We start from the raw sequence: 12730 nt of genomic DNA on the forward strand, positions 1-12730 counted from the left end.
ATGGGGTACCCGTGATGAGGAGTGTGTTTTCTTTAAAATGCAAATGGAAAAGGAACATTTTAACCAGAATTTAAACAGTCCATCATTATACCGATTTTAATTAGGAGATTAGGTGTCAGTGGAATACAACTGTTGAAAGATAATGGTCTCTTGCTGCTAGATAAATACCCAGACATTCTTGAAAATGGGCAACTGGTCAGGCAGGGACAATGTCTTTTTGGACTCTGAAGTATTTATTGCTGCAGCCACACTTGGTTATAATGACTTTCATTTGTATTGTTTGGAAGGATTAAGAAATAAAAGCAAATATTAAATATAGGCTGCTGCAGGCTCATGCAGCCGAGAGAAAGCAGCTTGCCGCAACATTACTGGAAGCCTGGGTCCTGTCCTTGAAGCCCTCATGCATGATCATCCGAAGAGCGTGCGGTGAAAATTTAAAGGCCAAACTAAACCGTGATGAAGACTGTAATTCTGTGAAGCCTTTTTGCACTGAAATGATTGTAGCTATGCATTTACTCATAAGCTGGCTATATCAACTTAAATTTTTTAAAATTGTAGTCATTCTGGAGTAATACGTCTTCTCCAAGGCAGGAAAGGCCTGGAGGGAATAATAACCACATCTGCCTCCGCCTTTAAGATTCATACATTATTGACTGTGCCTTCCTGACAGGAAACATCTGGATGAAAGTGAAAAATTAGGCAGAGAGCTGGATTCTCGGCAACTGTGAGAGATACCAGCCTTCCCTGTCAGTCTGGCTTTTCTTTAACTGAGTCCCTATGCACAGAGATATGATTGGCTCATTTACTGTTGAGTGACACACCCAGCCTGGCTCAGGCTGTCATGTCTGAAGCTTCCAAGTCTCCTGTATCTGCTCAGTCACTACCAGCTTAGTTATGTGGCTGAATGAGGCAATAATCGTCACTTCTACAGTGCTTTGAGGACTGAGAAGACACAAGCCACCATATTGGCCTGGATTCATGATCCATCTAATTTGGAGCCACTTAAAAATGGTGGCTCCCATGGATTCTACCAGCAAAGTCACAGTGCCCCATGGCCTCATTTCTCTCAGTAGCTGACTTTGATGCTAACGACCCATGCTTTCACCTACTAAAAACTTAACTAAAACTTAAGCCCAGAACAAGGTTAAACATATTTCTTCACTGCAGATCTCTCCCAACCTGTTAATATGTTAAGGTAGATAGCTCAGAAGATGGTTTGCAGTATTTTACAGATTTCTATGACCATGGGTCCTTTTCAGTCCTCAGTGATTTCAAAACCCTTTCCTTGGTAGTAATTCATAGCTTGAAAGTTCATTATCATCTAAGTATAGTTTTGATGCTTTTCTCTTAAATGTATTATTTTATATTATCTTGGTTACACTGAAAGTTAGCTGCCAGTTTTGTGCTGACTTACACAATCTTAAAAGAGTGTTTGAAACTTATTCTAATTGATGTGATATTTCTAAAATCAGAAGAGCTTAGAGGAATATACAAATGTGCAGATTTCACAGTGTGCTCCCTCTTTCAGATGAATTATAAATTTCAAAAATAAAATTAGTGCTAACCTGGGTCCCTATGGAATCCTCCTTGTTTATATTTTTCCCTCAGAGAAGAATTAATTTAGCCCCAGTTTTGTTTCCTAAAATCAAATCTCTTTACTTCCTGACCCATAATAAAGTTTTACACAACCCCAGGGTTACTCATTAATAGTCTTTAGTAAAGAATCTAGCACAAGACTCTAAAAATCTCATTAAATCTACTGGTTGCCCTTTTTAAAAACTTAATCTTTTAGGGGACAGGGTGAAGACTCTGGCAGGTCAATTGGGCAAAATGATCCCTGATTTAAAAAAAAAAAATCCTTTGTTTTCCCAGTGGTGCTCAGTAGTCCTGTAACATAAACCTTAATAGCTTGGCTGTCACGGGACTATGATTTCAGTGGCCTTTTTTTCTGGAATCAGGGATGCAACAACCAAATGTTGACCAGTTCTGTGTCTTTCTATGTTGTCCCTAACCTTAAGCCAAAACCCAATTTCCTTTTAAATAAAAAGATGGCTTCATGATGTAATGCTGATTTTAAAGTAACTTCCAAGTGTTGCTGACCCAGGCTGCCTAATATGCACACAAATAAAGACGGTGCCATCTAGAGCCTTTGAATATTAATGACACTTCCAGACACAGGTAGTAAAGGACTCAGACCACCGAGGTGCTAAAGGAAAAATGCCGCAGAATTCCAAGGGAAAGCACATCTTTATCTCAAGAATAAATTCTGAAGTTTTACAATAAAAGTCCCCAAGCTACTTATGAATTCAGAAAGGAATGGAGATATTGATATTTCAAAGCTATTTCAGGGAAAACTGACTCAGGTGCCCATAACCGAGGGGAGAGCAGGCTCAGGTCTGTTGTCCAAGGTTCTCTGATTGTCTCTACCGCCTGCACCCCATGTTCCTCAGTGCCTCAGTCTCCTCTCTGTGTCTTTTCACCTGTTTTTTCTATTTCTGCTTGTATATGCTTGTGACTCCAAAGAGAAAGCCAACGATTTGCCTCATCCCCTTATTTTATTTTTCCTTGATAAAATGATTTCCTTTTATTTTTCTTTTATCTTAGTCTTAACATATATCCTTCAGTAGAAAGCTTCCTGACTCTTTGATTCTTCATTCATCCATCCATTCATTCATCCATCAAGTCACTACTGAGTGCCTGTTCTGTGCCTAGTGCAATGCAGTTAACAATAAAGAAAAGAGAAGTAAAGTAAATGGGCTGTTCACTGGCAATAGTGCTACAGAGAAAAATAAATAAAGCAGGGAAGGGCACACAGGGTTCTGGGGCCCAGCTCCTGCAAGTCTGGGGAAGCCCTGAGTCTGAGGTGGTCAGACAAGGGACTAAGAGGAAGACTTACACCAGTGCTTTCCACTCTTACTCTCACCAGAATTGTGCCAGGGAACTTGTAAAACATACAGGTTCTCAGTCACCCTTAGAAATTCTCATTCTGTAGGTCCTAGGGTGGCTAGAGTTATGTACTTTTTTAAATGTTTATTTATTTATTTTGAGAGAGAGGGAATGCAAGTGAGGTAGGGGCATAGAGAGAGAGAGAGGGAGAAATCCAAGCAGGCTCCATGCCACCAGCACAGAGCCTGACACAGGGCTCAAATTCGTGAACCGTGAGATCATGACCTGAGCCTAAACCAAGAGTCGGACACCTAACTGACTGAGCCACCAAGGTGCCCCTAGATTTATGTATTTTAACAGGGATCCTAGGTGATTCTGGTGCAGGCCTTGGTGACACAGGGTTTGAGAACCAGTGACATAAAGAGCAAAGGCCAGTGGGAAGTTCAAGTCCAAAGAAAGTATCCAGAAACCTAGACGGTCACTTATGCTGGGCAAGGAGGCAGTCAGGGGCCCTAAAGTCTGGTACCCTGCCCACCCCCCATGTCATATCCTCCATCCTGTCTACAATTTGGTGTGGAATGACACACCACGCTCACAGCCCCAAATCTTGCCCTTTGGATTCCAAGGGAAACTGCCTTTGGAATTAGGAAAACTCTTTTCTCTCCCAAGACTGACTTCCAAGACCCCTGTCCCAATAGGACTCGAGAAAGCCTGATCGGCCATTCAAGACTGAGCACCCACCTCCTTGTCCTGAAAGGCACCCCCTGCCTCCTTCAGAAGCAAGACCACTGACCCAGTGCAGGAAAGAAAATCACAGGGGATGTGATTTGCAGAGCACAGTACATGCAGACATTGGCTTATGTTTGAAAATACTGTCTTTGTCACATATTTTTTTGTCTTGGTGTTCCTTTGTATTTCAGCAGCGCTTAATACCTCTGGCTGCTCCTTGCTCCTTGCAGTGCATTTCCCTTCCACATTCTCCTGGACTCCAATTGCAGGCTGTTCTTCCCGAGTCTTACTTATAGGTCTCTCTTCTGCCCTGCACTTAGATATGGCTCTCCCCACCACCCTCTTCTCTTCCTAGACTGCACGTACTGCGGGGGTGAGCTCGCTCATGTCTGTGTTTTTGAGGACCAGCTTTCCTGCCCTTCTCTCCTGAGCTCCACATCTGTAGTCAACTACTTGCTGATGCATCTATTTAGATGCTCCCCCCCAAGAGCCTTAAACTCACCCAGTCTAAATGCCCCAGAGGTGGAGAGAAAGAGGTGTACTGCTACCACTGGAATTGCATCCTTTCTAATGGAAACCCAAGAACTTAAACTATATTAAGTGGAAAGAAGATTTTCAATAGAGTTCAGTTTACTGGGAGTGTATGTTAAGTAATGGGGTAGAATTGAAGCAAGCCCCAGGGAATCTGGTCTGTGAAGTTTCTTCCCCCTGGGGCCCCTGGGTGGCTCAGTCGGTTAAGCATCCAACTTTTGATCTCGGCTCACGTCATAATCTCACGGTTCGGGAGTTCAAGGCCCTCATCAGGGTCTGCGCTGACAGCAGTGAGTCTGCCTGGGATTCTGTTTCTCCCTCTCTCTGCCCCTCCCCCACTCGTGCTCTTGCATGTTCACGCTCTCGCTCTCAAAATAAATAAACTTAAAAAAAAAAGAAAAAGAAAAGAAACGTCTCCCCCCCATATCTCCGGCTCCCTCTGCCTCCCTCCCTGTCTTTATGACCTCCCCCTTTCCCCTAGGTACCTCAGTGCAGTAAAACACTTGGAGGAATTCTATTTTCTGCACCTAATTCAGGTTCTAAGAATTTGATTTCTGAACCAGGAGGAGAAAATGCTTTGGATCCCAGGAGCACGGAGTTTGTTTGGAAAATGACATCATGTCCATTTCTGGAGTATACTCTATAAGGTGCGAAAGAAACCTAGACCTTGAAAAAAGATTCAGATTTATTTTTTTTTCCCAAAGAAACATAGCTCAAATCTGGCAAGAAAACACTTTTTTCCCTTTCTCGCTTAGTTAAAAAAAATCCAATATCCTTCATCATTTTCTTTTTAACAAATGGTGAGATTCTACATCCAAATCACCTGCCAGTTCACCATTTCCTCATGAATAAAGAAGTGTGCTGCCACATGTTTGCATAAGTGTTGTCCACCCACATCATTCACCTACCTTTCGTCCCCTCTCCTACTTTTGGTAACTCAGTGTTTTAGCAGCTACATGCAATAAAGGTGACTCTCCCTCAAATGGTTTGGGTGGTCAAAACACTGCTTTGCAAATTTTATTTATTTTTATTAAAAACCTTTTTTAACTTTTTTTTTCTGTTTTTGAGAGACAGAGCACAAGCAGGGGAGGGGCAGAGAAAGGGGGAGACACAGAATCCAAAGCAGGCTCCAGGCTCTGAGCTGTCAGCACAGAACCTGACGCGGGGATTGAACTCACAAACTGTGAGATCATGCCCCAAGCTGACGCTTAACTGATTTAACCAATCCTTAATTGACTGAGCCATGCAGGCATCCCCAGCTTTGCAAGTTTTAAAGAATCAAGCCCTCTAAACACATCCTCACCTGAGATCTCAGTATCTAACACAGCAAAGTGTGAAGCAGGGCCCATTGCTTCAGCTGAGACGAGACTTCCCCTCCCTGCGTTTCCTCGTGGGGAACTTCCACGAGGGGGTGGCTCCCAGCGCTNCGCAGGCATCCCCAGCTTTGCAAGTTTTAAAGAATCAAGCCCTCTCTTTAAACACATCCTCACCTGAGGTCTCAGAATCTAACACAGCAAAGTGTGGAGCAGGGCCCATTGCTTCAGCTGAGGCGAGACTTCCCCTCCCTGCGTTTCCTCGTGGGGAACTTCCACGAGGGGGTGGCTCCCAGCGCTGGCTTCACGTTAGAATCAGCTGGGGAGTTGCAAAGCCTCAGACCTGGGCTGCGTTCCAAGCCGGGCCAATTGAATCAGAATGTCTAGACGTGGGACCCAGACAGCAATGGTTTTTGAAGCTCCCAGGTGATTCCCATGTGTACGTACAGCTGAGGAGGCAGGTGTTGCCTGCTCTCCACGCCCTCCCTTATCAGACTGGGGCCTGGGAGGAAGAGACTGAGCGTGCCTGGGCAGCCCTCCTAGAATCTGGGTCCATTGTCCTGTGTCTTTCTGCCCTGTTGCCGGTCAGGCTGCAGTGTCCCCTTCCGGCATGTGACCAGATGGCACAGCTATGGTTCTCAAAGGGCGTACAGGTAAGAAAGGAGAAATTTGTATTTCCTGTGCGTGAAATGGGTTTCCATACCTTGTTGATTCCAAATGTAGGCCGAAAAGACAGAAGTGCTGCTTCTGAGCTCCCTAGGTTTCCACATAGGCCCCATATGCTCCCTCTTCCTTTCCCTGCCCTCCAGGTAGCTCCTGGGACAGTCCTACGGAGCCTTAGAACAGTGTTCAAAAATCATACATAGGTAAGAGAAGCCGGGCAAACAGAGAGGTTAAGCATATTCAGGAGCTGGGTTTAGAATGTTGGCTCTGACTTACAAGCTGTGTGATATGCTCCCATTACTTCATCTCTCTGTGCCTCAGTTTCCTTATCTGTGAAATGAGGGTGCTCATAATAGTATTTACCTACAGGCATGTGATAAAGATTAAGTGTGTTAATGTAAGTGGGAAGCTCTCAGAGTGGTGCTGGCACAGATAAAAGCTTGATGAGTTTTAGCCGGTGCTATGAGCTGAGCTCACTCTCTGCCCTTAAATACAAAAGGCTGTGTGGAACCACAAAAGCTCTGTGAATGTGGGCAGGACCACTGGTTTCTGAGTGAGTTTTATTGGATGGGATTCATTTTGAAGTATGGGATCTCTCCTCTTCCGGGGGGTGGGGCTTCAGAAGATTTCTAGGAATTAATTAGGACTGTGTGGATGAGCATCTTGAGATTGAGTAGCTTTCACTTATTGAACTGAAGAACAAAACCACTCTGAGCCCAGGCTTTCTGGAACAGCTAGACACAGTGGATGGCTCTGGAAGGACGCTTGCTTTGGAGTTGCCCAGGCACGTGGCACTCTGACTGAGGCAGTTCCTGAGCGCTTCACATCGGAAGGGCTCAAGTGCACAGTCCCGAATTTTGGTGCAAAATTCAGACACCAAAGCCACATCAGCAATTGAGAGGCCATCAGTGAAGATCAAGTGTAACAGAACTTGACCAAGAGGCAGGACAGACAGCCTGAAGAAAAGGGCAGGTCTGTGGGTGAAAGAGGGAGCCCAGGGTTTTAGAGAGCTGGCAGCATGTTTTGGATGCCCCTGGTCCACTGACTTGGCCTCCAAGGTTAACCTGGGCATGTCTGCGTGCCTAGAGTTCACCCCCTCCTCCCCCCAGTGATTCGCGGCCATCTCTTCCCTATTTCAGATTGGATTCACAGCTCACCTGTGTTTCAACCTGTTTCTGGTTCCTTGCTGTGTAAAAGGTGGTTCACTGTTCAGATGCATCTGCATCACCTGGGAGTTTATTAGAAAGGCAGAATCTCAGGCCCCACCCCAGACCTGCTGAGTCAAAATCTGCATTTTCACAAGATCTGCAGGTGATCTGTCTGATATGGAAGCAGAGGAGGGCACTCCTGCACTTCTGTCCTGGGCGCCAGCAAAGTGCCTGGGGCAGAGTCTTGGGCCGTCACAAGAATGCTGATAGACTCACAGTTGCTGCAAATGGAAATGTGGGAGACTGGAAAAAGGGGAGACACTCCCATACGTACCCCATGTCATAGGGGGGTTTGGAGGCCCCAGTGGGCAGGACATTTTAATGCGCAATCTGGACAAGTGATGTGTGAACCAGCGCTGGGTCGCCCGTTTGGAGAGAAGAAACCTCCCTCAGGGTGGGGAGGATGCATTTCCTGCGTCTTACCTCATTCAGCTTTTCAGGACTGAAAGCAGAAGTCAGGACACTTCTGACCTCTTCCCATCTTTTGTCACGTAAAAACAGGACGCTGTCCATTACAGGTTTGGACTCCAAACCGGACACCTGAGGAAAACAAGCAGATTAGGACACAAGGGAGCGAAAGCCACCTTGGTGACCACACAGGTCTATGGTAAACACTCTGGTTAAAGTCCACTAGTGACCAACAAATTAGGAGATTTCTCTTGCAAGCATGCAGAGGAAGCATGCAGAGCCTCATGGGTAATGATGTAAAGGTTCATGGCGGAGGGGCTGGGGGCAGCTGTGGGCTCTGTTACAGTGTGGTCACCACTGTACAAATAACTCAGCAACTTCTACGTGTTGTGCATTCCCCCTGCTGAGGGAGGGTTCCCTGAGGACCAAACAGAAGGCTTATCAGAGATGGGCTAGTCTTTCCTGGGACTGAGTTTCACATCTGAATTTTGCGGCAAGGGGTCTTGTGTGGCTGGATTGATTAGGCTGGGCCAAGAGTTGACAGACTCATGTCTCTGGGTCTTTGGTAATGTGTATGTAGAGCGAGAGAGAATGTGGGGAGCATGGAGGGAGGGAAAGGGAAGACAGAGAATCTTTCAGAGGCATGTCCCAATGGAGCCACTTCTAAGAGAACACCTGTCATGTTTCTGAGTTCTCTTCATCCATCCATTCATTTTTTTCATTCAGCAAACATTTGTTGTGTCTAATATGTGCAAGGAGTTGGCTACTCAGTGTCAAATAAAGAAGACATTGTGGGGCACCAGGGTGGCTCAGTTGGTTAAGCGTCCGACTTCTGCTCAGGTCATGATCTCATGGTTCATGGGTTTGAGCCCCACATTGGGCTTGTGCTGATAACTCAGAGCCTGGAGCTTGTTTCAGGTCCTGTGTCTCCCCCTCTCTGTGCCCCTCCTCTGCTCATGCTCTGTACATCTCTCCTCCTCTCTCTCTCTCTCAAAAAACAAAAACAAAAAAACAGCACACTAAATTTAAAAAAAAAAAAAGACATTGCACTGACTCTCATGGAGTTAACAGTCTATTGGGGATGCGGACAGTAAGCCTCTAAACTAACAAATACTGGTGTTGTGAGAGAAAAGTAGGACAAGGTGAGAAAATGATAGGTACCTGACTGGCTAGGAAGGCTTCTCAGAGGAGGAGATAGGCAAGCTGAGTCTGAAAGCATGCAAAACACCAGGTCTCTTCATCCTTCTTCCCAGGCCGATCTGTTCCATTCTGAAATCAGCTACTCCTACCCAAGTCCTCAAAACTGGGGTCCCTGAAGCTGGTCAGAGTGCACCCAGGCTCAGGGCTCTGAGGTTCAGGAAGGCAGGGGGATTGGAAGACCTAGTACTTTTTGGAACAACGTGTGAGGGACAGTTTCACTATTTCTTTTTTTTTTTTTAATGTTTTTTGTTTATTTTTGAGAGAGAGAGAGAGGGAGAGACAGCGTGAGCAGAGGGGGTTCAGAAAGAGAGGGCGACACAGAATCCAAAGCAAGCTCCAGGCTCTGAGCTAGCTGTCAGCACAGAGTCTGACGCGGGGCTCGAACCCATGAACTGTGAGATCATGACCTGAGCCAAAGTCAGACGCTTAACCGACTGAGCCACCCGGGTGCCCCTTGCTATTTCTATTCACTATTTTGTAGTTGAAATATGGAGCCAGTCACCATAATTCAAAAGCCTCATAAAAACTCGTGTTTAGAGGAAAATTGTAATTTTCTGATAAAATATGAACATTCAAAATAAGCTATAAAACATAACTGCAAAGTATCCAGGAGGGGATTTAATTATATATTAGAACAAAGTTGCTGACATACTTTTCTGCAGAGAAATGTCTCTCTGTTTAAAATGAAATTCTTAGGAGTGCTATGGTCACTCTACAGAATTATACCTTCATGAAATTTTGGGAACATAATCCATTTGTTTGGGCTCCGGAGTCAGAGGAGGAAAATTTACATATTGGCAAACACCCAGTCCTAGCCATGCTACATGGAATAAAGCATCTCACTCCAAGGAGAGCTGGGTGGTAGTTTCTGGGGTTCTGATGAAACAGAATAAATTAGAGATAAGAGCCACGGTTGATTGGATTTTGCATGTGTCCTTCAGACCCAAGGAATGGATCCACAAGAGGTGTTTTTTGTTTTTGTTTTTTTACCTTGCATCTAGAGGACAAATCTGGTCTTCCGTGCAGCATGTCCATGTTTTCCTCAGCTATGTCCCTCATCAGCCTGCCTGCCAGTGCTCTCCTCTCAGCCCAGAACCACCATAAGAAGTCTCCATTTTGTGATGGAAGTTTTCAGGGACTTGGTTAGAGTAATGTTTTTGTTTCTAGAGATGATGCTGTAAGAGGGAGAGCAGCCGATGGGTCATTTCAGGAGAGCTGTGGGTTGGTGAGGGGACAGTTTGGCAGATTTTGGAATGTGTAGCTGGAAAGAGAAGACCTGGAAGATCAGAGAGTGGTACTTAGGATGCACTGAAAAACTATCGAATGCCTATTATATGGAAGAAGAAATTTAGGTGGCTTTGGTGACCCTGAGGGGTGGAGGTGGGTTCCATACTGGAAGCGATGGGGCAAGTTCCAGTTCACTTTCTAAAGGAGCACTTCTAAACAGTCAGGAGTCAGAATTTCCAAGATAAAATAACCCGCTTTGAGTGATGAGCCCCCATTACTGGTGACCGTAATCCATTCTTTGGGAAAATTTGGCACAAGAGGCTTGAGCGTTGAGGGGGGATTGGTCTAAATGACCCTTAAGAATTCTTCCAACCCTGCGGCTTCATCTCCAGGGGGCCACAACGGGCTGGATTTTTTTTTTTTAATTTTTATTTTATCTTCACATATGTATTTTTTTCAATAGTGACAAAATGCACATAATATACAACTTACCATCATAACCATTTTAAAGTGCACAATTCAGTAGCATTAAGTACATTGACACTGTGCAGCCATCTCCACTACCTGTCCACAGACTGCTTTTCATCTTCTACAACAGAAATTTTGTGCCTATTAAACACTAACTCCCCTGTCCCGCTCCAGCCCTTTCTCCACATAATAATTGACTTCATTGACTGAGTGATGCTTTGAGAGCTCCGTACAGAGGGCTCTCCCCCAAAAGAAAGAGGTACGGGACTTGTAAATCTGATGGGGCAGGACTGTCGAGACAGGAAGGGAACACAGGCTCAGAAAGAAAGATCCAGAAAAACCGCTTTTTAGCCTCCTATCTGTCCACCCAGCCTTGTGTCCAGAGTCTCAGTAAAGGCACCTCAACTGACTCTCCAGCCAGGTGTTTCCAAACTTCAGGCAATAACCAGCCATGAAATCAACATGCTGGATGGTAACCAGCATTTTAAAAAAGAAAAGCTAAGGGACACAAGGAATAGAACACAGTAGAACATACAGAGGAGCATTTCGCAAAGTAAGGATAAGTATTTTGTTGTTTTCAAGACAGGTGTGTGTGTGTGTGTGTGTGTGTGTGTGTGTGTGTGTGAGAGAGAGAGAGAGAGATTAGGTGTGTGTGTTCTGTGTCATGATGTGAAAATGTCTTTACTGTAGGCCACAGTCAAACAAGTTTGAAAAGCCTCCTCCGCCTACTAAACCCCAAACTGGGAGTCATCCTCCACCAACTAAAGTCCTGTTGGTCACAGCGTTAGCAAGCTGTGAACATTTATCAAGCCCCTACTATGTGCCAGGCGCTACGCTAGCACTGAGGCTATCAAGACAAAGAATAGAATCCTTACCCTGAGAGGAGCTCACAGTTGACTTGAAGGGTGGGAATGGGGGTGGTTTACAACCAATATTGCTAATCTTACAGCCAACAAAGTGTTTGTCACACCATTTCATTAATCTTGGGGGCGGTTCTCCAGGGATGAAGAAAAACTGCCCGGCCAGGCAGTGACGGATCAGTAGCAGCCCCATGGCTCCCCTGCTAAGTTTCCCTCGGACAGCTGAATGTGTTTGTCTTTTCAGTTAAGATCTTTTAAAATAAGAGTTTAGCTTCTTATTAGATCAGCTGAGCTTTAAAACTTCAAAGAATCCCATCATCCCGAGGACCAAGTTACAGAAGAAAACCAACACCTTGGCATTCTGTGTTCACACGAGAGAGCACCATTTTTGGGGTGGCTAGCGTGGGCCAAACCGGGCCTTCTCAACCGGCCTGACAGAGCCACGTGAGAGTCAGCAGCTCTTCCCGGAGGGCTGCACAATGCACGCCGTGCATGTTTGCCATAACCGAGTACGCATGTTGTTATGCAAAAAGTGTAAAAGAATATGAAGCTGTAGCCAAAAAGAAAAGTCTTCTTGTGTCCTGAAACATGTAAGAACACTGACTTAAGATTCGTACGATCTCTATGATGCCTTGCCAGGGCAGACCACAGTTCTCCCAGCAGCCAACCAGAGCTGCCGTAACAGGTGAACAGGGTATGGGTTATAAATCACTGGTCATGATGCCAGTCCCTGCCTACCTGTATAGAGTAAAAGTATGTCAAGTAGGCTCCAAAAATATTCATATCAAAGTATGCCATGATCACAAAGTGCTGGGCCCGTGGCTGCAAACTTTCAGGTTCTCACACAACCTTGTACAGAAGACCTTGTACTCCACAGCACCACCTGTCTGTCTCCTCACCCACATATGTGAAACCTCTCGCACTGCCTCATATTAATCAACACAGCTCTAGAATGCTCTCACCTGGATAACCCCAGATTCTATTTCCTGAACACATGTGATTTTCAACATGTGACAATTGCTATCTGGCTGTTCAAAGATTCCAACCAAACAGGGCTTCCGTCTGGTGCTTTAAAATAGCAAAAGTGTTCCGTCCCCACTGGACAATTTTCATCTCTGCACTCTTGGCCAATGGAAAATGATCCCAAGAAACATACCATGTTCCCTTCGCTCTAGTCTGAGAGCATGGCCTCCAAGGAAGGCTTGGGGGGGCTGGCTTAGGGGACATGAGGGGTTAA

General features: G+C 45.4%; 1 protein-coding gene across 2 annotated transcripts in view; it reads right to left on the minus strand.

Annotated features, from left to right (window-relative positions):
- The window catches only part of TBXAS1 (thromboxane A synthase 1), a 157525-nt gene that overhangs the window by 65679 nt on the left and 79116 nt on the right, over nucleotides 1-12730 (minus strand). For both annotated transcript variants that reach the window (XM_077781054.1, XM_077781055.1), the window contains one exon: nucleotides 7754-7870. In XM_077781054.1, coding sequence (XP_077637180.1) covers nucleotides 7754-7870 — 117 coding nt within the window. The remainder of the gene's footprint in view (nucleotides 1-7753; nucleotides 7871-12730) is intronic.

The sequence above is a fragment of the Crocuta crocuta genome, unplaced genomic scaffold (genome assembly GCF_008692635.1).
Source record: "Crocuta crocuta isolate KB4526 unplaced genomic scaffold, BGI_CrCroc_1.0 scaffold228, whole genome shotgun sequence".
NCBI classification, from domain to species: Eukaryota; Metazoa; Chordata; class Mammalia; order Carnivora; family Hyaenidae; genus Crocuta; species Crocuta crocuta.